We start from the raw sequence: 27,784 nt of genomic DNA on the forward strand, positions 1-27,784 counted from the left end.
ACCTATCTCAACTGGAATACTTCCTTTAAGTCGAGTCATGTGAAGATCAAGATAAACTAAATTAGGGAAGGAAGAGAGGTTGAGATTAAACTTATCTACGTAAAGCCGATTAGCCAAGTTAATCGTTGTGACACTTCCAGAAGCATTGCAAGTAATACCAGGCCACTCGCAACGAGTTGAGGTATTGTTGGTGTGGGCACTCCACCATCCACTCTCCAGCAAAGCTTCGGCTTCTAATTCCAATGATGATAATTCTGATGCCTCCACTAATTCAACTATACTATTCAAATACATTCCACAAAACAAGAGTGCAATGGAAATGGAAACAGATACGGAGGGCGCCATGTTTGCAAGTGTATGATTGATGAGAGCAATGGCAAAAGGATTAATTGTTATGTTCATGACTCCAGACACTTTAAATAGAAAGACAAAGGGGGCCGGGGCCAGACTTTGTGGACTGGCAGACCAATTATGGGCCTGCAAATTTTCCACCCGTGCTTTCCCCGAGTCGTCTTGGAAATTTCCTTTTGAATCGAAAGTGTATGATTGATGAGGAAAGGACTCATTGTTATGTTCATGACTCTGATACTATAATGAGAAGATATATATAGAGAGAGAAAGTGTGCTTTATGACATATATGTACAACCACGCTCACATTACATTTCCAAGGCAATTAATCCATGAAGTCATACTTACTATCTATATATATATATATATATATATGACCCCTCTTTTGGGTGAAATGTTTGAAGGTGCATGCGCATTTAGAATTCCACGTCTGGAAACGGAATCATCTGGCAAATTTCCTTTCGGAAAAGTGAACGTTTTCGACATTGCCGTCGTGGGTGGATGGATGACTCTTATTCTTAGTCTTCGCGTGCAAAACACGGTCTAACTCTTACTAGATGACTTGCTGCATGAGATGCTTCGACTTCGACTCGGGGCTGCTAACCGTTGAAAATATCTATATTCGACTGGAATTTTAGAATTTAACTAGCACAGGACCGGCGCAATGCGCGGAATTATTTATTATAATTTAATTTTAAAATTTAAAACACATCTCCATTGTATTTTTTTATTATAGGTCAAAAAAGTTGTGTAAAAAAATCTATCATGCCTATTTCAATAAAAAAAAAAAAGGGAAAATTACAGTTTACCCCCCCAAAGTTGTCAGCAATTTGCAATTCCGCCTCCAAAGTTTCAATTTTTGCAATCCACCCCCCTAAAGTTTCAATTTTTTGCAATTCAGGCACTCCGTCAGTCAAACCCGCTTTGACTGACGGAACAGTGACCACGTGCGACGCACGTGGTCACTTTATGCGATTTAGTGCCCAAAATACCCCCATCAATTGGTTACACCTTGACCCACGCCCAAACCCATCTGACCCACGCCCCGACCCTGCTGACCCAACCCAACCCAAACCAGACTTGCAACAAATAAACAAACGTGAAAAGCTACCCGGCATTCTATCATGCACGAGGTTCGTTCACCTTGCTGACTCACGAGCGAAAGGGACCCGAGAGAGGTAGAACCCACCTCTGACAGCCACGCGACAAGCTACCCGACACCCACTCGAGATCAACCCAAAGCTCCATCTTTTGCGCCTTTGTGTACGACGAGGTGAGATTTTGCCCATTTTGATTCGAAAATTTTCACCGAACCATGTAGTAGCTTTCTAGGGTTTTTCGTCAATTGGGGTTTTCTTGAGGGGGTTTTAATTTGGTAATCCCTAACTCTGTGATGTTGATTTATTGTTAACAAAGTTTTGTTTTCTATTGTATATTGATTTATTGCGAAGAGAGAGAGAAATGATGGAGTATACCTCAAGTTCTGGAGCTTCATCTTCACCGCAGAGGCTTTGTTACTGTGAGCGGCCGATGGTTGTAAAAACAGCTCAAACAGAGCACAATTTCGGGAGGAGGTTTGTGGGTTGAGAAAATTACAAGGCACGTTTTATGTTTATGATGAGTGTTGCGAAAATTTGGGCAAGTTTTTCAAACACGTGATTTCTTGTTTATGGTTGTAATTTTTGTAGGGTGTTCTTTAGGGTTTAGGGTAAGTATTGATAATTTCTTGTTTGAATTTCTTGTTTATGGTTTTAATTTTCGTTGTTGGTTATGTGTGTTTAAGTTGAGTAGTGATGGTTGTGGGTTCTTTGTTGGGTTATTTTAGGGTTTAGTTATTTGTTATGATTTGTTTAGGTGTGATGCTTGTGTAATGGTTGAAAACCAAGATTTGTGCAAGTTCTTCAAACTCTTTATCCATTTCTTGTTTATGGTTGTAATTTTTGTAGGGTGTTCTTTAGGGTTTAGGGTAAGTATTGATAATTTCTTGTTTGAATTTCTTGTTTAGGGTTTTAATTTTCGTTGTTGGTTATGTGTGTTTAAGTTGAGTAGTGATGGTTGTGGGTTCTTTGTTGGGTTATTTTAGGGTTTAGTTATTTGTTATGATTTGTTTAGGTGTGATGCTTGTGTAATGGTTGAAAACCAAGATTTGTGCAAGTTCTTCAAACTCTTTATCCATTTCTTGTTTATGGTTGTAATTTTTGTAGGGTGTTCTTTAGGGTTTAGGGTAAGTATTGATAATTTCTTGTTTGAATTTCTTGTTTAGGGTTTTAATTTTCGTTGTTGGTTATGTGTGTTTAAGTTGAGTAGTGATGGTTGTGGGTTATTTTAGGGTTTAGTTATTTGTTATCATTTGTTTAGGTGTGATGCTTGTGTAATGGTTGAAAACCAAGATTTGTGCAAGTTCTTCAAACTCTTTATCCATTTCTTGTTTATGGTTGTAATTTTTGTAGGGTGTTCTTTAGGGTTTAGGGTAAGTATTGATAATTTCTTGTTTGAATTTCTTGTTTATGGTTTTAATTTTCGTTGTTGGTTATGTGTGTTTAAGTTGAGTAGTGATGGTTGTGGGTTCTTTGTTGGGTTATTTTAGGGTTTAGTTATTTGTTATCATTTGTTTAGGTGTGATGCTTGTGTAATGGTTGAAAACCAAGATTTGTGCAAGTTCTTCAAACTCTTTATCCATTTTTGTTTATGGTTGTAATTTTTGTAGGGTGTTCTTTAGGGTTTAGGGTAAGTATTGATAATTTCTTGTTTGAATTTCTTGTTTAGGGTTTTAATTTTCGTTGTTGGTTATGTGTGTTTAAGTTGAGTAGTGATGGTTGTGGGTTCTTTGTTGGGTTATTTTAGGGTTTAGTTATTTGTTATGATTTGTTTAGGTGTGATGCTTGTGTAATGGTTGAAAACCAAGATTTGTGCAAGTTCTTCAAACTCTTTATCCATTTCTTGTTTATGGTTGTAATTTTTGTAGGGTGTTCTTTAGGGTTTAGGGTAAGTATTGATAATTTCTTGTTTGAATTTCTTGTTTAGGGTTTTAATTTTCGTTGTTGGTTATGTGTGTTTAAGTTGAGTAGTGATGGTTGTGGGTTCTTTGTTGGGTTATTTTAGGGTTTAGTTATTTGTTATCATTTGTTTAGGTGTGATGCTTGTGTAATGGTTGAAAACCAAGATTTGTGCAAGTTCTTCAAACTCTTTATCCATTTCTTGTTTATGGTTGTAATTTTTGTAGGGTGTTCTTTAGGGTTTAGGGTAAGTATTGATAATTTCTTATTTGAATTTCTTGTTTATGGTTTTAATTTTCGTTGTTGGTTATGTATGTTTAAGTTGAGTAGTGATGGTTGTGGGTTCTTTGTTGGGTTATTTTAGGGTTTAGTTATTTGTTATGATTTGTTTAGGTGTGATGCTTGTGTAATGGTTGAAAACCAAGATTTGTGCAAGTTCTTCAAACTCTTTATCCATTTCTTGTTTATGGTTGTAATTTTTGTAGGGTGTTCTTTAGGGTTTAGGGTAAGTATTGATAATTTCTTGTTTGAATTTCTTGTTTAGGGTTTTAATTTTCGTTGTTGGTTATGTGTGTTTAAGTTGAGTAGTGATGGTTGTGGGTTATTTTAGGGTTTAGTTATTTGTTATCATTTGTTTAGGTGTGATGCTTGTGTAATGGTTGAAAACCAAGATTTGTGCAAGTTCTTCAAACTCTTTATCCATTTCTTGTTTATGGTTGTAATTTTTGTAGGGTGTTCTTTAGGGTTTAGGGTAAGTATTGATAATTTCTTGTTTGAATTTCTTGTTTATGGTTTTAATTTTCGTTGTTGGTTATGTGTGTTTAAGTTGAGTAGTGATGGTTGTGGGTTCTTTGTTGGGTTATTTTAGGGTTTAGTTATTTGTTATGATTTGTTTAGGTGTGATGCTTGTGTAATGGTTGAAAACCAAGATTTGTGCAAGTTCTTCAAACTCTTTATCCATTTTTGTTTATGGTTGTAATTTTTGTAGGGTGTTCTTTAGGGTTTAGGGTAAGTATTGATAATTTCTTGTTTGAATTTCTTGTTTAGGGTTTTAATTTTCGTTGTTGGTTATGTGTGTTTAAGTTGAGTAGTGATGGTTGTGGGTTCTTTGTTGGGTTATTTTAGGGTTTAGTTATTTGTTATGATTTGTTTAGGTGTGATGCTTGTGTAATGGTTGAAAACCAAGATTTGTGCAAGTTCTTCAAACTCTTTATCCATTTCTTGTTTATGGTTGTAATTTTTGTAGGGTGTTCTTTAGGGTTTAGGGTAAGTATTGATAATTTCTTGTTTGAATTTCTTGTTTAGGGTTTTAATTTTCGTTGTTGGTTATGTGTGTTTAAGTTGAGTAGTGATGGTTGTGGGTTCTTTGTTGGGTTATTTTAGGGTTTAGTTATTTGTTATGATTTGTTTAGGTGTGATGCTTGTGTAATGGTTGAAAACCAAGATTTGTGCAAGTTCTTCAAACTCTTTATCCATTTCTTGTTTATGGTTGTAATTTTTGTAGGGTGTTCTTTAGGGTTTAGGGTAAGTATTGATAATTTCTTGTTTGAATTTCTTGTTTAGGGTTTTAATTTTCGTTGTTGGTTATGTGTGTTTAAGTTGAGTAGTGATGGTTGTGGGTTCTTTGTTGGGTTATTTTAGGGTTTAGTTATTTGTTATCATTTGTTTAGGTGTGATGCTTGTGTAATGGTTGAAAACCAAGATTTGTGCAAGTTCTTCAAACTCTTTATCCATTTCTTGTTTATGGTTGTAATTTTTGTAGGGTGTTCTTTAGGGTTTAGGGTAAGTATTGATAATTTCTTATTTGAATTTCTTGTTTATGGTTTTAATTTTCGTTGTTGGTTTTGTATGTTTAAGTTGAGTAGTGATGGTTGTGGGTTCTTTGTTGGGTTATTTTAGGGTTTAGTTATTTGTTATGATTTGTTTAGGTGTGATGCTTGTGTAATGGTTGAAAACCAAGATTTGTGCAAGTTCTTCAAACTCTTTATCCATTTCTTGTTTATGGTTGTAATTTTTGTAGGGTGTTCTTTAGGGTTTAGGGTAAGTATTGATAATTTCTTGTTTGAATTTCTTGTTTAGGGTTTTAATTTTCGTTGTTGGTTATGTGTGTTTAAGTTGAGTAGTGATGGTTGTGGGTTCTTTGTTGGGTTATTTTAGGGTTTAGTTATTTGTTATCATTTGTTTAGGGTTTAGGGTTTGAACATGCCATACTTCTCGCGCATGGCTTCTAGTGTCAATATATAAGAGCATCTAGGGTTAGGCGTGATGCTTGTGTAATGGTTTAGGGTTTAGGTATCGAATTTTATGTGTAATGGTTTTTCAACTACACTATCATATTCAATAGTGTAGCAAAAAAAAAAAAAAAGATTGTGAAAAAAACTTTAACCATTTACCTATTTTAAATATAACTATAAAAAAAAATGGGTATGTGTAATATTGTATGTGTTTAGATTGGTGATTAATATGTGTTTACTATTTTATAGATCAACCGAGATTGTGGTTACTTTGAATGGGTTGATCCTGAGCTGTGTGCGAAATGTAAAAGGGTTGGAACTTGGTTCTGGCGAAAGCACCAAAAATTGTTGTCAGAAGCAAAGCGGTGTGAAGACATGGTTCAACTTGAAGTCAGTAAGGTGAAGGTAGAAATGGAGAGAGAAAATCTGTGTTTGAAGGTAGAAATGGATAAAGAAATTGTCCGGTATCATAAGGAAGTAGAGATTGGGGAGATCAAACTCCATGCAGTTAAGAAGAATTACCAAACAATTCTTGCGTGTTCCTGGGTAATTTGTTTAAGTGTCATTTTCGTTTTGTTGTTTGGATACACTTCAAGTGGTGCGTATGAATGCAAGCTTGGCCGTTTGAAGTTGAATTGAGGTCTATGTAATTTTGAGATGACATTGTGTTTTTTTATGTTTGTGTTATTTTGGGAGCACAATGTGGTATTTTGTAACATAAGTAATTGTGGGAGCACAATGCCGTACGTTTTAGAGCCGTGCAATTGTAGAAGCTTATTTGAAATGTAATGTACTTTTTAATGAATTTATTAGTTGCTATGAATGTAATTTCCTGTTTTACGTATACACGAATTGCGTGTATGGCATGTCACTTGGGTATTTTGAGTTTTATTTTTTACCTTTTAAAAATAACATTTATCATTTCAATTAAAAAGTGATTTTTTTTTTTTTTTTTTTTTTTTTTAGTAATTTTTGATTCAAACAATATTAAAAAAAAATTAATGTGATGTAAAAAGTAAAAATATTAAGAATTAAAAAAAAAAATTGAGAAATAGTAAGTGGTCAATGCCAAAGGAGCTATTATTATTATTCTATAAGGTGTATGTATCAAAAGATTAAATTAAAAATTAAGAGCATTCCTATTAATCTTTTCAAAGAATTTGAACAGTAATTTTTAAAATGAATCAAATATCAAATTCCTTATACATTTATCTACTTTAGTTAAATGTTATTTTTTTAAAAAAGAATAAAAATAAATATATAAGATTAAAAAATTAAAAAAAAAATTATTTTCGGTACTTGATATTTGGAATTTGTTAAAGGAGTATTTTTAAAGAAAAATCAAATTTAAACACATCAAGAATTCTCTTAAAAAACAACTTCGATTTAAAATTTATTTTTAAAAATAAAAAATAAAAACCCGACAAGTTTGAGTTAACAGGACTTTTTCGTCTTGGGCTACATTTTTGTAAACTAGGAACGTAAGCCGGGTGATCCGCACGAGTCCAAGATGTCAGCCGAAGGAGCTTTTGTTCTGCTGAAACCTGTCTTTCACTTCACTCAGCTTTTCAAGTCAAGTACAATGATATGACAGAGTGATTTTTCTCTTTCGTGGCGTGCCATATCAGCCACTCCACTGAGAATCGGAGCTGATTTCTGAGGGGAGCAGAGTAGCTTCGAGGCATTTCTACCGTTGGATGACAATACTTTTTTAACTATGGCACCGAAGAAGTCAAGGACTCGCCGGACTAGAGTGGTGCCCAACCGGAGGAATGGCCACCGGCCGCCAAGTTGTATGGCGGGTAGGAGACACTTGCACTTCTTCAAGATCATACTCCCCTCTTCCATTGACGGCAAGAAACTGGTAATGCATGCCTTCTCACTACCACATATGCTTGTTGCTTTGTTTCTTTGTCTTTTCATGTCTTGAAAGGGAGGGATACATTGACTTGAAAATCAAGAATTATATCCAACGATTCCCATTTATCGTACCCATTTTTGTGGTTATGGCTATCAACCTACCACACATGATCCAATGCCCAAATACGACATCATATAAATTTTATAATGTTATATATATATATATATATATATATATATATATATATATGGTATGATGCTTGAAAAAGAATGAGAACATTAAAAAGAAAAAGCAGAGGGTCCCCTGAAGGGGTGAATTGCTTGGGGAACCATCCTCGCAACTTTATCAATCGCATGTTGAAACCAATCCACAACCAGGCTTTTAAAATTGCAATACAAAACAAACAACCTTTGGATGCATATATCTTAAAAAATATGTTTTCCTTTTACTTGTAATTTATCTCAACGGCCCTTTTTATCTTCCTGAGATTATATATGAATTAATCTAAATTCTTTGATGACGAGGGCGTGCATTCTCAGGGGCCTATACTTTTTTTTTTATTTTTTTTATTTATTTTTTTGTCGTGGGGCTCCGAGTGGTCAAACTTCCGCATGATCTCTTAACATTTCTTTTTCGATTAGGATTCCGATCCCTTTCATTCCTTTCTGCAATCAAACCATTTTTTTTATAATCTGAAAGAGAAAGCCAATGCCAACATTGTAATCCCATTTCAGCAATTGCGGCACCCACCCTCCCCTGTGTCTCTCTCTCTCTCTCTAATTAATTTAAAAATTAATAATAATAAAAAAAAAGCTGTGACATTGTTTTTCATTGTAACAATTATTGTAACAAAAATTCAATAATTAATTTTTTTCTTTTAGACAAAACATTAATGCAATCAACAGCCAGCACCAACATATTTCTACTAGAGCAAAGTTGGTGCCTTTGGAGTTACTTGTGCCTGAAAACAATGACAATTGCAGTGCACAGTGCCGCTCACAAACAGCTTCTTTTACAAGACGGCGGCATACTACATTGACCGGTAACCCCTCCTGTCCAACAAATGTAAGCCTTCTAAGTAACCAATTGACATAAATAACATAAAGAGTTGAAGCTTAATAAAAATTGATTATGAACAAGAAACAATGCATGGTAAGCAGTACCTGGAAACCTTTTCTCAAACCCTTCCTATAAATCATGCGGCTCCTACTTTCACGGATAATTTAGACAGTATTTCTTTATAGCAATAGTGAAATAAAATAACATGGTTAGCCAAATACTCTTTTTTGCTGGAAAGAACATGACAAACAACCCACTTGAAATGTGGTCCACGAAAACAGTGGAAAACTGTGTGTATAGGATGGATAGTTCACTGATGAAACCGCACAGAAAATTTTTTGAACAGAATAGGCAAAATAATTTTTTTTCTTTCTTCTAGAGTAAACAATTCAATTCACACTAGAAGTAGTTTTTTAACCCCCCCCCTCAAGAGTCAAGACCAACTACTAGTATGTAGGTTAACCCCATTCCAATATTGCTTCAGCCAATACTAGCATATAGGTTAAGTCTAACAAAAAAACAAAAACTGGAAGTAACATATGGTCAGCAAAACTGAAATTATCTTATAATAGACGTCTGCCCATAAATCAATCAAAAGAAATCATCCTTTTGAGGAAAATACATGGCCAAAATTTTTTTAAGAAGATTTCAAAATTGGTCAAACAAAAAAATTTTGTGTTTTACACAATCAAAGCCCATACATTGATCTTTAAAACCACAAAGTATTATTTAACAATTAACATCAAAAGTATTATTTAAATTTTGTGTTTTACACAATCTAAAGTTTTGAACAGTTAACGGCTTCCACAGAAAAATGGAAGCCTATAATCAAATTTTAAATTAAGATAAATTCATGTGTTTACTATCTCCAATGCATATTGCATTAACCCTTCGAAAAATAGACTTGGTAGAAAATAGAAATACAATCTAAGTCAGAAATAGAACCAAATAGAACCTGATATGCCATATATTAAATAAGCATAAAGAAAAACAACTCCACTCAATGAGATTGAACCAATTACACAATAGATTAATTCAAGTTCCACAGCGAGTAAAAATGCCACTTTACTAATGACTTGTCTGAAAGAAAGTGCAAGGATTGATCTTACCTTCAATAATTTGTGAACAAAATCAGCCGAAGTACTTGGTCCAAATACCTAAAACAAAATGAACGTATCATTTGCTGTAATAACAGTAGAATCGAAATAAGAAGATCTGGCTATTGAAGTGAAAATAATAATCTAGACGTGTCAAGATGAAGAACTATAAATTGAACACATACCCCCCAGAGTATGTGTCAAGTGGTGCAAGTAACCAACTAACACATTCACAATTTCCATACAAAAAATGTCCACATTTCCAACCTACTTCCAACCGAGTCGAAACTTACCTGCAACACATTACCAACTTCCTACCACATATGCTGTTATCCATACATATATCCAACAACCAACCGCATATATTGTTATCCATACACATTACAAATGAAAATCACATATATTGTTATCCATACACATTACCAAAAAATAAAACATATCAAAACCACAAAAAACACATAAGGCTAGTTGTCCATGACTTTACGGCTTCCATTGTGGATTGAGCCGTTTCCTCTTGCCTTCCATAATTTCAATACCCTTTTTCTACTATTGTTGCAATGCGTTTTCCTTTCAACTTTGCGATATTATCAGACTTTGCTACAGTACCATCAGCATGTGGAGGTGCAGCAGTAGTAGGTGCAGCTACACCACCTCTGCCTGCACCACTTCTGCCTGCAACACTTATGCCTACTCCACCTCTGCCTGCCCCACCTCTGCCTGCAACATCAATGCCTACACCACCTCTACCTCCACCACCTCGAATTGCAAATCCCCTCCCCATTTTAGCCCGTCTAGGTCCACCACCCATAGTTTTCCGTCCAGTTCCACCACCTCTAGTTCTAGGCCCTGTACGTGAAGGTTGAGTTTCAGCGGGGACCGCTTCAGTGAGGTCAATATGTACAGGAGCCCGGGTCGGTGTACTACGAAAAATACCTCTAATCCTATCAGATGTACGAGTCCTTGATGCAGGACCTCCTGTGACCATTACAGGAATTTCAAGGGCATCTTCTGTACCTTCCACCCTGCCCCATGATGCAGGTAAGGTAATTCCTACCCCAGGTTCAAAGGGGGCGAGATCGTCATTTTGGCCTTCAACAGGTGGAGGTGTTGCGCCTCTTTCAGCTCCAAATCCAGGGGGAGGTGTGTGCTCTCTTTCATCAACAAGTCTGGGGATTACAAATTCACGTGGAGCATATGTAGGCTGACCTTTCCCCTTACCCTTCTGCAAAATCACAACAAATGAATATATATATATATATATATATATATATATATATATATATATATATATATATATATATATATAATACAAAATAAATAAGTACTAGATGGTAGCAAAGATGTTATATGTCATATTAGGGTTTATGTGAATAAATGTACAAAGTAAAGACGGCTATCATATAGTTAAGTACCTTGAGTATGGTTGATGCTTGTGGACCAGCGGTTGACCCAGATGCTGTATTGTTCTTCTTCAAGGCCTCTTTATTCTAAACAATACCATAGAAAGTAAGAACAAATTATGAACTAATAAAAATATACCCATTATGCGTTGGGTATGAGAAAACCGACTACTAAAACAACATAATTTCTAAGTACCTTTACTGCATTTGATGACTGGCTGGGACCACCACTGCCACTACTTTTCACCACCTTAGCTTTCTGATAACATCAAATGTAACAATTGTCAAGTGACTACATTTGCCTACAAACCGTAAAAAAATGGCAGTACAAGCGCCTAAAAATGTCTACCTTGCCCACAACACGTGTCTTGCTTTTACCAGTTGATCGAGTATTGGACCCAACACTTTGTGACTGCATAAAAAATTGGAAACAAATATTAGCATGTCATACAAAGTCTAAAACAAGCCAGTTAAAACCAGGTTATCTATTAAGGACGATTTAATAGGGTTGAATAACACTTACACTTGCTGTAGGGGGGGTATTAAGCTGACTTCCTGAAGATTGATTAAGTGGACAGCTCCTCTTATTGTGACCCAAACCAGTACACTTCGCACATCTCATCCTTGCTCCAAATTTCCTAATTCGGTTAGGATTTTTGGGGTCCCTACTCTCATTAGGAGCCCTCTTTCTTAACCTCTTTGGTCTCCCGGGGGCTACTCTAATTGTAGGTGGTTCCAAATGATCATGTCTGGTCTTTATCCATTGTTCCTGACTAGGCATTGGGTAAATTATTGGTGCATATGCCTTCTTGTACGTCTCGATTGTGTAGCATTCATCAACATAGTCCTCCGGATTCCCACAATCATAGAGTACAGCAGCAAATGCATGGGGGCAGGGGATTCCAGTGATTTTCCATTGCCTGCAACCACATCGTCTTCTACGTAGGTCTACCACATACTGTTTGTTGCTGGGAGCAGAAACCTCAAACATTCCATCACCAGCATAGGTTGCAATGCAGTTCATTGCATCCAAACCAATTGCCTCCAATTTTTGCACAATCCTAGGGCACAACCTCCCTATCAACTTCGCAATCCCTTCCCTCTTAGCCTGATATCTCGTCAACAGCTTTTTTCTTATCATTTCCAACATTGTCAAAATAGGCTTGTCACGAGCCTTGAGGATGTATGAGTTGAAACACTCGCAAATATTGTTTACCAGCAACTCACACCTTGGAGCTTCATTAAACCAAGCTCGAGACCACCCACTGGGGTCAAGCTTGTTCAAGTAATCGTATGCATCCTTACTAAGTTTCTTCAATTCTTCCATATGAGTTGTAAACTCATGTTCAGTGTATGCGGTTGCTGCAGCCCATAACTGCTCTTTCAATGCCAATCCTTTATGGCCCTCCAAGTCTCTGAAGTTGGCATACAGATGCCTAACACAAATTCGATGATCCGCTGTTGGAAGCACAGACTCTAAAACTGGCATCAGACCCTGCACAACAAATTAATAATGCATGAAAAAATGACCAAAATAATACAATTAATTAACAAATTTGTTTAAGTGTGATTTGAAAATTATGAGCAAAAATTAAATGTAACATAACTTACCTTTTGTCTATCCGAAATAAATGTAGGTCTGCAGCCCCTTTCATGCACTCCAAGATCGGACACTAGGGTTTCCAAAAACCATGTCCAAGAGTCCTTGGTCTCAGCTTCGACAACAGCAAATGCGATTGGGTACATATTATTATTCTCATCCCTTCCAACTGCAGCTAACAATTGTCCCTTGAAAGGCCCTTTCAGGAAGCATCCATCCACCCCTATGACAGGCCTACAACCATCAAGAAACCCCTTCTTCATTGCAGCAAGAGAAAAATACAATCTTTCAAACTTTGGAAGCACATTTGGGTTTGGCCTGTCAACCTTCATCATCATACAACTTCCCCTATTCGTTTGTCTCAATGTCTCGCAATAATCCCACAGGTGACCATATTGGTCTTCAAGCTTCCCGAATATTTTTTTACATGCCTTGGCCCTAGCCCTGTACATCATACTTGGACTCACATCCACTTTCCACTTTTCCTTCACTTCATGTTGTATGACATTCAAGGGCATATTCGGGTGAATTCGGAACTTCTCAATCAACTTGTTCGATATCCAAGTTGAGTTCACAATGGAGTTCTTGTATTGCCTACCACACACATGTTTAGGCTGCATAGATCTTATCTGAAATGTTTGTTCATCAGAAACCTGCCTTGCATATACTCGGTACCGACACTTGTCATCCCTACACACAACAATAGACTTTCTTCTTTCATTCTTTTTGAACCTAATTTCCTTGCCCCTCAAAAGATTGTACTCCTTAACTGCTTCTCTAAATGTTTGTATGTCTGGGAAAGTCATGTAGAGATGCAACTCTGGGTTAACTAGGTCCATTCGCTGAAATTCGGGCGTTTTTGTAGATGTCCCTTCAGCTTCTTCATCACTACGGGGTGGTGACTCCAATATGTCACTTCTAGCCAATTCTGAGTTTGTGTCATCATCATCTACTTCTTCAAATTTTTTATTTTTCTTACGCCCACTTTCGGACCTAATAGAAGCATCAGTTCTGCGGGCCTCACCATGGTTCCCATCTTCTTCATCACCTGTTTCTTCCTCCTCACCCTCATTGTCATAACCACCATCACCATCACCAATGGTTCCAGCTTCACTAGTTCCTGCTCCGGTTGCTCCAGTTCCAGTATCGCCTTCGTCAACATCTACATCAAATAAATCCTCGTTATCACTGAGTTTGCCTTTCCACCAAGGGTCATTGTAATCAACCCTTCCCTCCCCTTCATCGTCATCTTCTCCTTCGTAATCCTGAACATCACCCTGACCCTCCCCAAAACACACGACATACAAATGCACAATATATTGCCCTTTATGGCAACCAACCATGAACAATACGTCGGCATCAGAGCTGATTAAATGCAAACCCCCCATTAACGTCTTATCAGGTTCTCTGAAGTATATTAGATCCCCTGGCTTGTACCCGTAGTCTTTACAAATATCTTCAAGCTCAAAAAAAGACAAGTTGTCAGGATCATACCCTTCACCATGAATAGCAACTTCTCCCCCCACGTAATTGCAACCACAACTTCTGTCGAATCTACCGCCATACCTAACCTCGAACACTAGATTCAAAGACATCCTACAAAAATAATGAATAAAATGTATGAGAAGCAGCTTTAAATAAGTTTACCAATATAATTATTGCTTAAGAATGAAGTTATGCAAATCTAAGCACAAACCCTAAAAATACATGCAAATATTTTGGAAGCAAGACAACCAGGTGATAATTCAAATATTTGTTAGGGTTAGGATTTAGGGTTTAGGTTTCTTAATATTTGAGAGGAATGTGTAGCGTGGTGTCTTGTGTGCACATAACGTAAGTTGGAGTGTCACATCAATAATATGAGTTATAATACTACATTGACTGTTAGAGTAAATGATTTTCAACATTGCATGGAATCTAATTTGATTATGTAGCTGATTACAAATTAAAGCCAAATCTGTAAAAATATAGATATGCATAATAGAATAGTGAAGCTAGTTAATTACATTAGAAAGAAAAGGAGAAAAAAAAAAGGAGGAAAGACTGTTAGAGTAAATAATTTTAACCAAAACCCCTAAATCGCACTTATTGAAACCTCTAGCTCAAAAGACCTAAATGGTATAGATTTTACCTTATTATTTATCACTATTTATTAATGAAATACTAAATATTGTTCAAACTTATCCTTACATAAAACTACCCTAGCTATTATAGAACAATCAATCAATCCAATTACATGAAACTCCCACAAACATGATGGTTATTAAAGGTTCATATGTCATACCTTTTTATTTTTTATGTAATACATAATGAAAACTTGAATGAAAACCCAAGTAACTGCAGCTCTACCCAACGACTTTCAAATTTGGCATTATCATCATTTTAGGGTGTTAATTAATTCAGCTTATCATCTCATCTCCTCTGCTTGAAGAAAAACATATGCCATCTTACCTAACACTAACATCGTATTGGAAGAAAATATATATACATGTTTCTGGAAGAACATTTCTATAATATATTGTGATTCTCCTTTTCTTTTCTTGTAATTAAGTCTTAGCGTAATTGCTGACATTTATGCTTCGTGGAAAAAAAAAATTAACGTAAATTTGGAGCAAGAAAGTCATAATCATATAATTACTAATAGATTTTACTTTCAATCTTCAAAAGGAGAAAAAGGGTTGTATAGTAAGAAGATGAAATAAAATTAATGATATATTCTTCCCGTGCACATATAACATATTTCATACTGGTTGATGTAACGTGTTTTAAACGTGATATGAGAAACCACTTAAAACACGTTATATGATGTTCTCAATGGCTAACTCAATCGACTGGAGACCACGTCTTATGAAACGAAAGTCACTAGTTCGAATCTCTCTCTTCTTCTTTTTTTGTCTTTTCTTGATAAATGAATGCAAATAGTAGTATTTTTCATAAAATAAAGAGATAATTTAGTGAATTAAGATAATAAAATTAGTTTTTTAATCTTTTTAGTCGATTTTATGCTTCTTGAAATGGTGGATAATTGGTGATTAAGTTTTATCAATCCTGGGTAAGTTTTATCCAAAAGAATATTTCAATGACCATTAATCAATTAATAAATAATCAGGCTGATCTTGAAATGAGAAAATTACTGTTTGGCGTGGACCCAACTTCTTTGTCTCTAACATGATATATATATATAGGGGTATTAAATTGGGCAGCTAGTGTGAACTGAGTGATGCTGATAATTAAGAATGCTTATAAATTGGGTTATTTCTTTTTAATTGGTGAATTAATTATTGTATGATTGTTGAATGTTACAATCAATGATGCAACTTCTATATAATCAATTTAAAGGATGTAAAACCGTACGAGGTGAGAACTAAAAGCTTGTGAAATAACTTTTATAAAATCTAAAAAAGTACTAATAGATTTGTTTTGTTTTTTACAAGATAAGAAAATGAACTACAACAACAAACAAACCGGAAATAAAAATCAGAAAATATAGAAGCAAATACTTAAGCAATTTAATGATAAAACTCAATTTAGACAAACAGTTAGCTAGCATCTCACTGCTTCGGAGGGAGATCTCCAAAGTGGAAGAAAATTGGGAGTGCAAACTAGAGGACCACTTTTGATATACATGCAAATCAGAAAAGAGGACCACTTTTGATATACATGCAAATCAGAAAAAAACATTGGGACCACTTTTGTTCACACGACAACATTATACAATTTGGGGACCACTTTTGTTCAAACACAAACAACCAAGTTTACTCTCTCTCTTCGCAATAAATCAATATACAATAGAAAACAAAACTTTGTTAACAATAAATCAACATCACAGAGTTAGGGATTACCAAATTAAAACCCCCTCAAGAAAACCCCAATTTACGAAAAACCCTAGAAAGCTACTACATGGTTCGGTGAAAATTTTCGAATCAAAATGGGCAAAATCTCACATCGTCGTACACAAAGGCGCAAAAGATGGAGCTTTGGGTTGATCTCGAGTGGGTGTCGGGTAGCTTGTCGTGTGGCTGTCGGAGGTGGGTTTTACCTCTCTCGGGTCCCTTTCGCTCGTGAGTCAGCAAGGTGAACGAACCTCGTGCGTGATAGAATGCCGGGTAGCTTTTCACGTTTGTTTATTTGTTGCAAGTCTGGTTTGGGTTGGGTTGGGTTGGGTTGGGTCAGCAGGGTCGGGGCGTGGGTCAGATGGGTTTGGGCGTGGGTCAAGGTGTAACCAATTGATGGGGGTATTTTGGGCACTAAATCGCATAAAGTGACCACGTGCGTCGCACGTGGTCACTGTTCCGTCAGTCAAAGCGGGTTTGACTGACGGAGTGCCTGAATTGCAAAAAATTGAAACTTTAGGGGGGTGGATTGCAAAAATTGAAACTTTGGAGGCGGAATTGCAAATCGCTGACAACTTTGAGGGGGTAAACTGTAATTTTCCCTAAAAAAATATATATATATTAAAAGTTATACAACAATATATTACTGAATATAATGACAAAATTACACATAAGATTGTATGAATATATTAATCACATAAAAATATACTATCATAAGAACCATATATAATTTTAGTTTTAATCCATATAAATTAAAACATATTAAAACATTCTCATATGTGTAATTTAAAAATAGAAAGACAGTGTACAGAAGAACAAAAAAAAAAAAAAAAGTAAAAGAAGAAAACCTGGAATGGGTTAAAACATAAGACCTTTAATTAATTTTAATTTAAGCATATTAAAAAAATACATAGTAAATCATAGAAAAAGAAAAAAAAATCAAACTTTGACATCAGTTAAAATATAAGACCCATAAAATATATTAAAATATTTATTCCCATATAAGTAGTTTTATAAAAGAAAGAGATAAAAAATCATGGAAGGAATATTGGAACAAAAAAAAAAAAAAAAATTGAACAACAAAGTCAATTAAATTTACAAAAGAAAAATAAGAAATTTGAATGAAAAATAATATATAAATTAGAACAGAAAATAAGGAAAAAAATGAAAAATAAAGCAACATGAAATAAATATCTCTTTCTCTATATTTTTCCTAGATCCAACGAAATTCAGAGGTATAGGAAAAGAAGTATTATCAAATATATATATCGTAAAACGAACTACTTTTAGGACGCATAGTTTTTTTTTTTCCTATGCGTCCTAAAAGTAGTTCGTTTAGGAAAATAAAACAACAAAACAGGAAAATAAATGCGAAAAACACTCAAAGCGGGTCACGGCAGCCGGAGGAGACCGATCGCGAGCTGGCCGGAAACCGCCGCGGAAGGTGGCACAAAAAGCTTGGCGCGGGAGGGACGCGTGAAAAGACCCGACAGCGAGCGGTGAGCAGCAAAGCGAGCGGTTGATTTGGTCTGTTGTTGATGACTGTATCTTTAGCTTCGGCTATGATTTACTTCAGAGCTTTTTACTCTGTTTGTAAGAGCTTTAGGCTCGCAACTTTTATCAATGAATGAGTATGATATGTTTCAAAAATAAAAAATAAAGAGAGAGAGAGAGAGAATTTCGAAACTTTTTGTTTTCTTCATTAAAATAATTAAATGCATTACAAATAAAACCCCTAGGATCTAAATGCTCAAAACTTGTTCATTCTTTAAAACACTACGTGTTGCAATTCTAAGCACTCTTTAAAACATGGGCTCAGGACACGTGTCGCAATTCTAAGCACTCTCTAAGCCAAAACTCGGCTTTTATGTATATGATAACAACCACTCATCTTATTCGCCAAAGATGGCAGCGTGGCCATTTTATTTTGTTTTTTTTGTTTTTTTGAAGGAGTCACTTTATTTTGTTGAGTTTTTTTTTATTTATTTTTATTAGAAAAATAAGTAGTCTCTACGTGAAAGAATAAATTGATGAAACAATTTTCTTTAAAAACATAAAAGAACTTTCCAAAAAAATTTATGAAATAATTTTCATATATATATATATATATATATATCTTAAAAAATAATACTTTTAAAACTTTATATTACAATCAATAACTTTTTGACATGCATTAAAAAATAAAAATAAAAATAAAAATAAAAATAAAACTTTTTGACATGAACTTAGCTTTAAGGCTGTTTCTCCTGCAACTTGGGCTTGCCCCCGTACCAATATTGGGCCTGGCCCACCCAAAGAGAAATGAAAATTGCATGGGCCGGTCACTCAGGATAAGGGTTTTCTTTAGTTGGAACTTGGTAGCACAGAGAAAATGAGAAAACTATTCCCTTGCTGCTCGCCACCGTCAGTCAGTTTTAAAACCCAGAGCCACAAAGCGCACTCTCGCTCAAATTCTTAGTCTCAGAGAAACATTCGCTATTTTGATCCGTTTGGATTCTCCAGCTTCAAAAGGTAAGCGTTAATCTTTCTTTGTTTTTGTTTTTCTCTCTGGATAAAGAAATGTTTCCCAAAATCTTGATGACAATTGTATTGTTCTTGCTCTAGATATTATTTTAGGGTTTATTGCTTCGAGCCCCAATAAAACAGGAACTTGTGTATGTATATTAGATTTTCGTTGGCTATTTCTTGTTTTTCTTGTTAATGTATAAGCTGATTTAGTTTTAGTCTTTAATCTACGGTTGGCGATTTAGATTGCAGTTCTTTTCTTTTTCAACTGATAGATCATATGGTTAGGTCAAAAGGATTGAATTTTTGTAGCTTACTTGATGATATTACGTGCTGGTTTTATTTTTTAAATTAAGTTTTCATTTCTACTTTTATTTTAATGCCTAACAAAAAGAGTTATATGTGTAACTGCAAATAATTGATTCCTTTGAAGCTATTTCAGTTTTGAATGGAGGGAGGAGACAGCATATTAGAAGCCATCTATGAAGAGGATTACGTGGAGGACATTGATGATGTTGAGATGCTTGATGTCGAAGAAGAATTGGAGAAGCCCAATTCCCAAAATGAGAAGGGACTAAGCAGTGGCGGAGATGTGAATTTAGCAAGTCAAGGATGTCAAAGTAAAAACAGCAAAAGAAGGGCAAATAAGAAGAAGAATAAGAAAAAGAAGGGTGGCGGGGGGCCTAAAGTTACTGACATAAACAGGTAATTTTCTGCTAAAGTGGGAAGAAAGATGGTTTTCCTTTGTATTGATGGAGCGTCTATCCTCATTTAGTTACTTATTTTACATGGCTCTCTGATTCACATATTTCTTTCTATGTTGATAATCTAAAACTTCAAAATTTTAGTGAGTTTCTATATCAATGCGCATATACGTTAAAAGTATCATAGAGTTGTTTCAATTTAATTGCATCACTTGTTTGGTGGTGTTGTCTTTAGCCTTTGCTACATGTAACATGATGACCAAATAATCTTGGCTACCTTTGGTTGACTTGGTCGGTGTTTTCATGCCCTATCTACTAAAGTCTTCATTTATAATCCAATAGATCTGCAATATGTCTTCTTTGATCTTTTTCTTTTATTAATATCGCCGGAAGAAAGCATCATCCTTTTCACCCTCCTCGCATATGTTTTCTTACTTAAGGTTTCCTTTTATGCAATAAACATAAAAAATGGTATTACAAATTTATCAGCATTACTAATTGTTCTGTCTATTTAATTATATAAGGATTTAGGAGTTCATGCTTTGGTTCTAACATTTCTTAATTTCTGTCCTTTGCAGGTTTGTCTTAGATACATGTAAGCGTCTGAGAGAGAGAAAATCGTACATGGTATATGCGGCTGTAGGTTGTTTGGGAGTTTCTGCATTAAGTGATCTTGTCAAAGAGGTAGTTTACCCTTTCATGCAATCTGGTGTTGGATTCACAGGAAAAGCGTAATAGATCAAATATATATCAGCATAATGGGTTCTGTGAGTAGAGGAAACTGTGTCTTAAACTTTAAGTACTCATGGAGAGAAACTGCATTATATAACTTAATCTTGAAATTAATATCTTTCTTTCGTTTCCCTGTAATATGTGCTATATAATTATTCCCTACTACTTTCATATCTTCAGCAAATCTGAAATATGGGTTCCCATCTGATATTTGCCTGGTTAAATGCCTTTGCTGGGTCTTTGTTCCTTGCAACCTTATTCGCATAAAATTATTTGTTTGAATATCCTTTCTATTCTGCCTTCTTGAATAGCGCTGGCTTTTGGCCTCTGTATTCGACCAAAAGACTGTCGTTGGGTGAATGGGCTTTGGACTTAGAATTACGATGAGAATACCCTAGAGTTCACTCTACTTCTTGAGCCATCTGCCTCTTCTTTCAGTTCTCCTTTAAACTATAATATCAAGGGGAAAAGAAATCCTTTGCTATGGGGGTGGTCAAATACGGTTTGCTTGCTTCATGGGATGATAGGTGAGAATTTTGGTTGTGCTTGAATTTGGACTGGCCTAGGGCTGAAAATGCTTATCCACTCTATTTAAGGCCATGCAGCCTTTCTTAGTTTCTGATGCTCAATATTGTTTCCCTACCCTTGCAGATTTCTCTTGCAGAAGCCATTTTGCTCCTTTCAATCATGTGCTCTGAGCTATGATGTCCTCTGGCTGAACCACTTCGTGATTTGCTGTTTGTGTAGGTTGATATCATTTTTTGTCCTTCTAGTTTTGTCAGTCAGTATGCATGTACAAAGTAATCCCTCAAATAAGAAATAAAAATATTTGACAAATATTACTGCTTTTTAATACCAATTGTTGACCAATTTTAGAATTTGAACGGAACAAACATAAATCAAAAATCTCGCTAGTGAAACCAAATATTGTTTGTTTTAAAATTCCTCTATATGGTTAATTTGGTAGATTTTTTATTTTAATATGTAAAGTGATCGTGGCGCCCAAATTATAGCATATTGTGTTACTATTCTTTGCACTATAAATTTGATTAAGTGGGTTTTCTGTCCCCTGTTCATTGACTACATACTGCCCATTAACTTAGAGGAAAAATGGTTACAAATCACTAGATTTAGGGTCTGTAAGAAGTGATTATTTTTAAGGCTAATAGTGTATATAAATTGAAACAGGGTTATGGATTTACATTATGCACATTATGCATTATGTTGTGCTTAGGCTTTTTGGGCAATCATGATTAAGCTCTATGCAGGGATAGCTGACTGAAATTGTGTGTATTAACATCCTTGGCCTTGTTTACATTGTAAAAAGAGGGCATATCTTGAAGTCTCTTTTTTCATTAAATCTTAAAAATTATGTGATTTCTATGCATCAAGATGACTTTTGATATTAGAGAGGAGAGGAGAGGTACTTGATATCTGGGAAAAGGGGCTACTGACTTTTGATACTGTTTCATTTCTCTTTTACTTTCCCATAGTAGCTACCATTCTGCAGCTAGGATATCTAAAATGGTTATGAAAGTTTCAGGTGGATGCGGTTCAGGCTTGTGGAGGTCAGATGACTGCCGATGGCGGACGCTTACGAACAGGTGGTGGTGTATTATGGCGTGTCATCAAAGCCCGAGACCCAAAAGCCTACAAAGATATAATGAAAAAGGCGAAGGAGTTTGAGGTTTGCAACTAAACTTCTTTTATTTTATATAACTTGTACTACCATGCTTAAGCTTAAGTGTTTCTTTTCCCTTTTCTAGTTGCATACATTCAGTTGCTCATATGTATGTTTGCATGTATGCATAACTCCTAGATGTTCATGTTTGCATGTATCGATAGGCTGTGTAGGTTAAAAAAGGTGGATCTTGGAAAGGCTTCCTGAGAAGCCCTTTTATTATGTTTGGAGTGACGAGAGATTGTTTCTTGATGTCAAGTAAATTTCTGAAGTCCACTGAGTATTACATAAAAAAATAATAACCTGGTAAGGGATATAATGTTCTTTAAAGCTTACACTACCTGGAAATACATATACACGCGCAGATGTGCACACACCTACATATTCATATATACATATATATATAAACACGCTCGCAAAGTTAAAGCTTAAACTACGTGGTAGTCCAGAGCTCCTGGTATAACAAATTTTTAATCTGAAAATGTAAATTGAAGTGCCTATTCCACTCGATCATGCTTAAGTTTCTTCTTCATACTCTCTTTCTCGGGTTTTTTTTTTTTTTTTTTTTTCAGTGGGGGGTGTCAAGACGTGTCCACATTTCGTTCATCTACAGTGCAAATATATTTTTCGTGCCTCATGTAAATCTACAATTGCATTGATATCCTTTTCCAAGGTCATACTGAGAAGAGGGTGTGGCTGTTAAAACTAAAGAATCTAGGAGTCAGCTGTCGAGTATTAAAGTGGAAAGACTACATTTCATGTTTTACTAAAATGGTTTGTTTACTTATTGGATCACTGGCTTGCCTTTACCCTCGACCAAAAAAAAAAAACCATAAGAGAAAAGGAAGAGAAGTTTGGTATATTTGTTTGGTAAAGCAATGTGGTGGGTGTTCATTTGTTCCTTTGCTTAAGTAGTGAACACTGCCTTTGTATATAAAATTGCAAATATCAACTCTACCCTCAGCCCGTTATTTTAAATTTTTTTCTTTGGTTCCAAAAATTTGGTGAGTAAGCTTCTTCTTGCACTAGCAGCAGCATTACATTTCTAGTGAACTGAAATTTTAGTTACACCATTCATAATAATTGTTTGAAGTGAATGTAAAGTGTCGACTAATCTTTCTTTATCATTATGCAGAAGCAATTCAAGCAACCAAATATTAGGCAAGAAACGGGGCAAAAGAAAGAGGGTGTCTCACCTGGAACTGCCCATGCTTCTACGAATGGGCCTCCAGTCAATTTTTCAGACGGTTCCCAACCTATATCTCAGGTGCAGAATCAACAGGAGCAGCCAAATACTGATATTAAACGAGTCTCTGTTCATGATAGGTTACGGATACCTGTCTCATATGATGATAGCCTTCTTGGAGAAGATCCTGAGAAAGAAGCTGCTTGATTTTTGGATAAAGGGGAATTTACTTGTGCTTGGCATTGGAAAACATTCAGGGATGGTTGTTGGTTTCCATGCAATAGATAGAACAAAATGTTTAGATGCATTTGGGTGGGGATGGAAAGATGTTCCTTGGAGGCAAGAGCTCTCTCGATTACTTATTTCTTGTTTCTTGAGCAATATTAATTTTGTTGAAAGCAATTGTGACGTGTATTACTTTTCCACTCAACATGTTTTAAAATTGGGCTGGCAATTTTTAACACGATCCACAAACTCAACATGAAATTAATGAGTTAGGGTTAAGAGGTATGACCCGTTTAAATATGATACGCAAACATGAATTTTCACCTCTAGTTTTTAACCAATGGTTACACAAAGCGGTGGCGTTCAAATCTTAAAATAGTACACTTATCAAAGAAAACAAAGATCAAAATTTGTGCCGAGGCCATTGATACGAGCCAAATCTGCTAGCTCAAGCTTCGGGGCACTTCTTTTGCAAAAATAGGCAAACAACACTGCAATCATCTACTTTTGAAGAAGGGTGCCTTTTCCATGCGGTGGTAGCTGCCTCCACCACCATTCTTGCCGCTGACTGTTCGCTATCTGCTACCCAAACAATGGATGCAACTTGATCATTACTGAGCACGTCCCAGACCTATGTTTTAATACACAAAAAAGAACCAAAAAAATAATAAATAATTTTTTTTTAAAAAAAAAAAAATGTTATTCCAATTAGAAATATAAGGAAAAGTTGAATGATGAATTGGTGGTTACCCCATCAGTTGCAAGAATGATGAATTGGTCGTTGGAATTAAGGCGGCGATAGTAGATGTCTGGGATGGCAATGACGCCGTGGCTTTTGAGAATGAAGTCTCCAAAAGCTCGTGACATGGCTAGGCCCGGAGAGTCATCATTGGGCAGCCACACTCGTTGGATGCGTGGCTCTTGCTTTAACGCACCCACTCGCCCATTGCATTTCCTTATTCTTTCTGCTTCAGCTATCTCACAAATTCACAATCAATCATTTTCAATTACTACTACGTGGAAATTTATGTGAAATTGGACAAGTGTTTGAGGTGAATACAAATAATAAAGTAATGTTATATAACCACATTAGTAATTTAATATCTCACTATGCTGACGCGAAGAGACTAGTAGTTATTGAATTTTTATTTTTTATTTTTTAATAAGAGTTGATCTAAGGGTTAGTGTACTCTGCCACATTAGCATAACGAGATATTTGCGAGATATTAGTGTGGTATATAGCATTTAGAATAATGTTATTTAATATATTGTTATGCGGTTGTCATGCAACTTGATGACAGTGAAAATCAGTCATTGGATCAGTATTTGTAAAAAAAATAAAATTCAAAATTTGATTTTTACTACCATATCATCTCAGTTATATCCAGTCGTATAGTCTACTAAATAACATTATTTACAACATTTCTCAAAATAATATATACCCTTTGGTCCCAAGGGCAAAACAGTACCCTAGTCCTATAATTTCTAAAATTGTTAATGTGTTTTCGAGAGTACTGTTTTTTTTTTTTTTTGGTTTAAAAAAATGTAAGAAAAAAAAAAAAAAAAAGCGAAAATATTTTACAACCGTAGTGGTAAAGTCTTACAAGGTAAGCCTGGCTTTAAGTCGGTGGTTAATTAAACGGCCACAACTCTATTATCTGTAATTGTCCCTAAAACCGCCCTTGAGTCCCCGAGATTAGCTATAACAAGATCTTCACCCTGTTTTATAGAAAAAGAAAAGTAAGATTTAACTTCTCCAAATAAATTCAGAAACAAAATGAAGAAAGGCTAGCTAGAGAAATAACTTGTTCATCTTTTTACCTGTCTGATGACAACTACAGCGGCGGTTCCACTGCAAGAGAAGTCCAAACTCTCTTGAAGCTTTATCTCCTTGTCCATCACCTTGAAGGCACCGATACAAGCCTCCTTCCATATATGAAAACTCTTGCTTGGTACAATTTCATGATTTTGGAAGTTTTGATGATCATCTGCTGCTGCTGCATTAATCTGTGCCAGACCATTCTTCTGGCTTAGAATGAGCGATGGCAGACGGCTATTTACTAGCTTGCTCACTATATGACCATTCTTCCCATGCCCATCAAAAACTCCACACAAAGCTCCATCTTCCAGTCCATAGCCCTTATGAAAACAAAAATAACTCATGTTTCAATGGGGGAGCTTAATAACATTACTGCATATATATTTGTTTACTTCCTATGTGACATTAAACTTTCATTGATTTTTACTAACAAATCCAAGATTATATAACGTGATCAAATTGGATTTCAGCTGTGTTGGGTGTCGGGTTCATATTGTGTTGAAGCATGAATATATATAAGACTATATAGGTCAACCTTAATCTGACCCGTTTGATTAAATCGGTCAAACTTCTCGACTCTAATCCGCTTATTTCATGTTGGGTTTGAGTCAAATCGATACATATGTATAAGACTATATAAGTCAACTATAATTTAACCCATTTAATTAAGCGGGTTAGACCTTTCAATCATTCAATTATAACCTACTAATGTCGTGTTAATTTCATGTCAGATTCATAGACCATGTGAAAAATTGTTTGCTTTAGCAAAATAGGTAAAACATTATGATACACAAACATCAAACATAGACCTAATTCATTGCCAAAATCAGAAAGGCTTCTGAATTTTCTTGGAAAACAAAAATCCTTTTCACTTAAGTCGGATAAACCCATTTCATTTAAGACAAACTAGATTAAGAAGTAAACTTTTCTCATGGGAATTATGAAGACCAACTAAATTCTAAAACTGATGAGCATAGATTAAATCTAGTTGATCAGAGACAACCATTGACAAACCTGGTAAAGAATTGCAGCATCTTGGTTTATTCCTTTGCTCCCTTGCTTAGAGCAAAGAGAACCAAGCCCAAGATTTCCTTTAGAAAAATTACTTCCTTCTAAGAACATCACTTTTTCATGGTGAATCTCCCTTGATGAAACTGATGAGCAGATTCCCATTGCAAATGAAAGTTCTTTTTTTCCAGTTATGGCCGAATAATTATAGGAAAAGAGTAGAACTGTAGATGTGGCTCCCAGAGGCCTGAAAGACATCTTTTGATCAAATATTTATTTATTTATTTATTTATTTTTTAATTTGTTGAGGCTACCCCAAGATTCAGTTGAAGGGGCATAGGTGGAGGTGAAAAAGATGGAGACAGTAGTTGACCGTTGACCACCTTGATGCGCTTTACAGGGAAAGGTGATTGGATCCATGGCTAATGGATGTTCTTTTGAGAAATCCCATGGCAATTTTATATTTGCTTAAGAAAAAAGAAAAATTCCATGGCAACTTTGGGATTTTCTACTGGAGTTTGAACAAGTTCATGAAAAGAAGCAGTTGGTCAAAGTTTAGGAAGAATATAGAATTATCAATTGAACGTATAATATTCCTAGTCTTATAGTGTAATCATGCTTCATAATTGTATAATTAAAAGGACCGACATATATATAATACATCATGGCGGTATCTATTTAAGCTGATAAACCTTATCAAACGGATCCTGACCATAGGATCTGAATACTTTTTGAAGATCATCAATAATATATTGAATGATCAGATTAACCTTGTAAGTTGACCTTCTCGAATTTTCTAGATACTTCTATTTAAATTTGGGTCTTGTCCTTCATATATATATATATATATATATATATATATATATATATATATATATATATATGATGTCAACTCCATAATTGGAGACAAAAAATCAGAACTAAAACAAGCGGGAAAGAAGATAATCTTTCATTTATTTTGATGATTGAAGTACACTTTCAGATTAAAAAATAATAATAAATAAAAAAGGAAAAACTTTGATAGGTCATCCTTATAATTGTTCCTACCTTTTCCAATATTCTCCATCCATTCCTTCTATTCAATATTGTCGTACCCATAAAGAGAAAGATCCATGGATCTAGATTGCATTATTGGGAAGAAAATTGTGATCCAATTGTGTCCCATAAGTGCAATGTGTAGGTACTAAATTGTTTAAATTTAAAGTGTGAAGGCTAAATTGACACCTACACCAAAGTTTAAGTGGGATATTTATATTTTTCTAAGAACAAAAGAGCCAAATAATTCCTTCTACAACTTGGGAAAGAAAAAAAAAGGGGGGGACATTTTACAAGTAGAAAGTTTAACCCGCATGATTGTTATAGAAAAATATTCAACTCTCCTCATTATGTAATATCTGTTGTAGCAGATTTTCACATGACTGAACCGAATTGTGAGCTCTTGTAAAACAAACGAAAAGTCATCAAAAAAACGCCTGCTACAAGGGACTAGGGTGCA

General features: G+C 35.2%; 3 protein-coding genes across 4 annotated transcripts; 1 reads left to right on the forward strand and 2 right to left on the reverse strand.

Annotated features, from left to right (window-relative positions):
* Nucleotides 1-10,125: 10,125 nt before the first annotated feature.
* On the reverse strand, nt 10,126-12,991 carry LOC148584646 (uncharacterized). Its single transcript, XM_088518555.1, has 6 exons — nt 12,608-12,991; nt 11,520-12,491; nt 11,346-11,408; nt 11,193-11,255; nt 11,009-11,083; nt 10,126-10,818 (listed from the first exon to the last, which is right to left on the reverse strand). Exons 1-6 carry the CDS (start codon nt 12,932-12,934, stop codon nt 10,126-10,128), a joined length of 2,193 nt encoding a protein of 730 aa, XP_088374681.1. The 5' UTR covers nt 12,935-12,991.
* Nucleotides 12,992-18,810: 5,819 nt separating this feature from the next.
* Nucleotides 18,811-23,645, forward strand: LOC132183591 (phosphorylated adapter RNA export-like protein). 2 transcript variants are annotated; one of them, XM_059596934.2, is made up of 5 exons: nt 18,811-18,940; nt 19,368-19,639; nt 20,217-20,322; nt 21,914-22,057; nt 23,187-23,645. In XM_059596934.2, the coding sequence occupies exons 2-5, from the start codon at nt 19,383-19,385 to the stop codon at nt 23,442-23,444; spliced, it is 765 nt and encodes a 254-aa protein (XP_059452917.2). In that variant the 5' UTR covers nt 18,811-18,940; nt 19,368-19,382; the 3' UTR covers nt 23,445-23,645. The 2 variants fall into 2 exon arrangements, with proteins under 2 accessions (XP_059452917.2, XP_059452916.2); XM_059596933.2 differs by having other exon boundaries at nt 19,377-19,639; nt 23,187-23,642.
* A 265-nt stretch (nt 23,646-23,910) lies between these two features.
* LOC132185118 (Protein phosphatase 2C family protein) lies at nt 23,911-26,454 on the reverse strand. Its single transcript, XM_088518556.1, has 5 exons — nt 26,296-26,454; nt 25,284-25,601; nt 25,113-25,181; nt 24,213-24,440; nt 23,911-24,093 (listed from the first exon to the last, which is right to left on the reverse strand). The coding sequence occupies exons 1-5, from the start codon at nt 26,452-26,454 to the stop codon at nt 23,911-23,913; spliced, it is 957 nt and encodes a 318-aa protein (XP_088374682.1).
* Nucleotides 26,455-27,784: the final 1,330 nt, after the last annotated feature.

This window comes from Corylus avellana, chromosome 7 (assembly GCF_965113065.1).
Source record: "Corylus avellana chromosome 7, dhCorAvel1.hap1.2, whole genome shotgun sequence".
Taxonomy (NCBI): domain Eukaryota; kingdom Viridiplantae; phylum Streptophyta; class Magnoliopsida; order Fagales; family Betulaceae; genus Corylus; species Corylus avellana.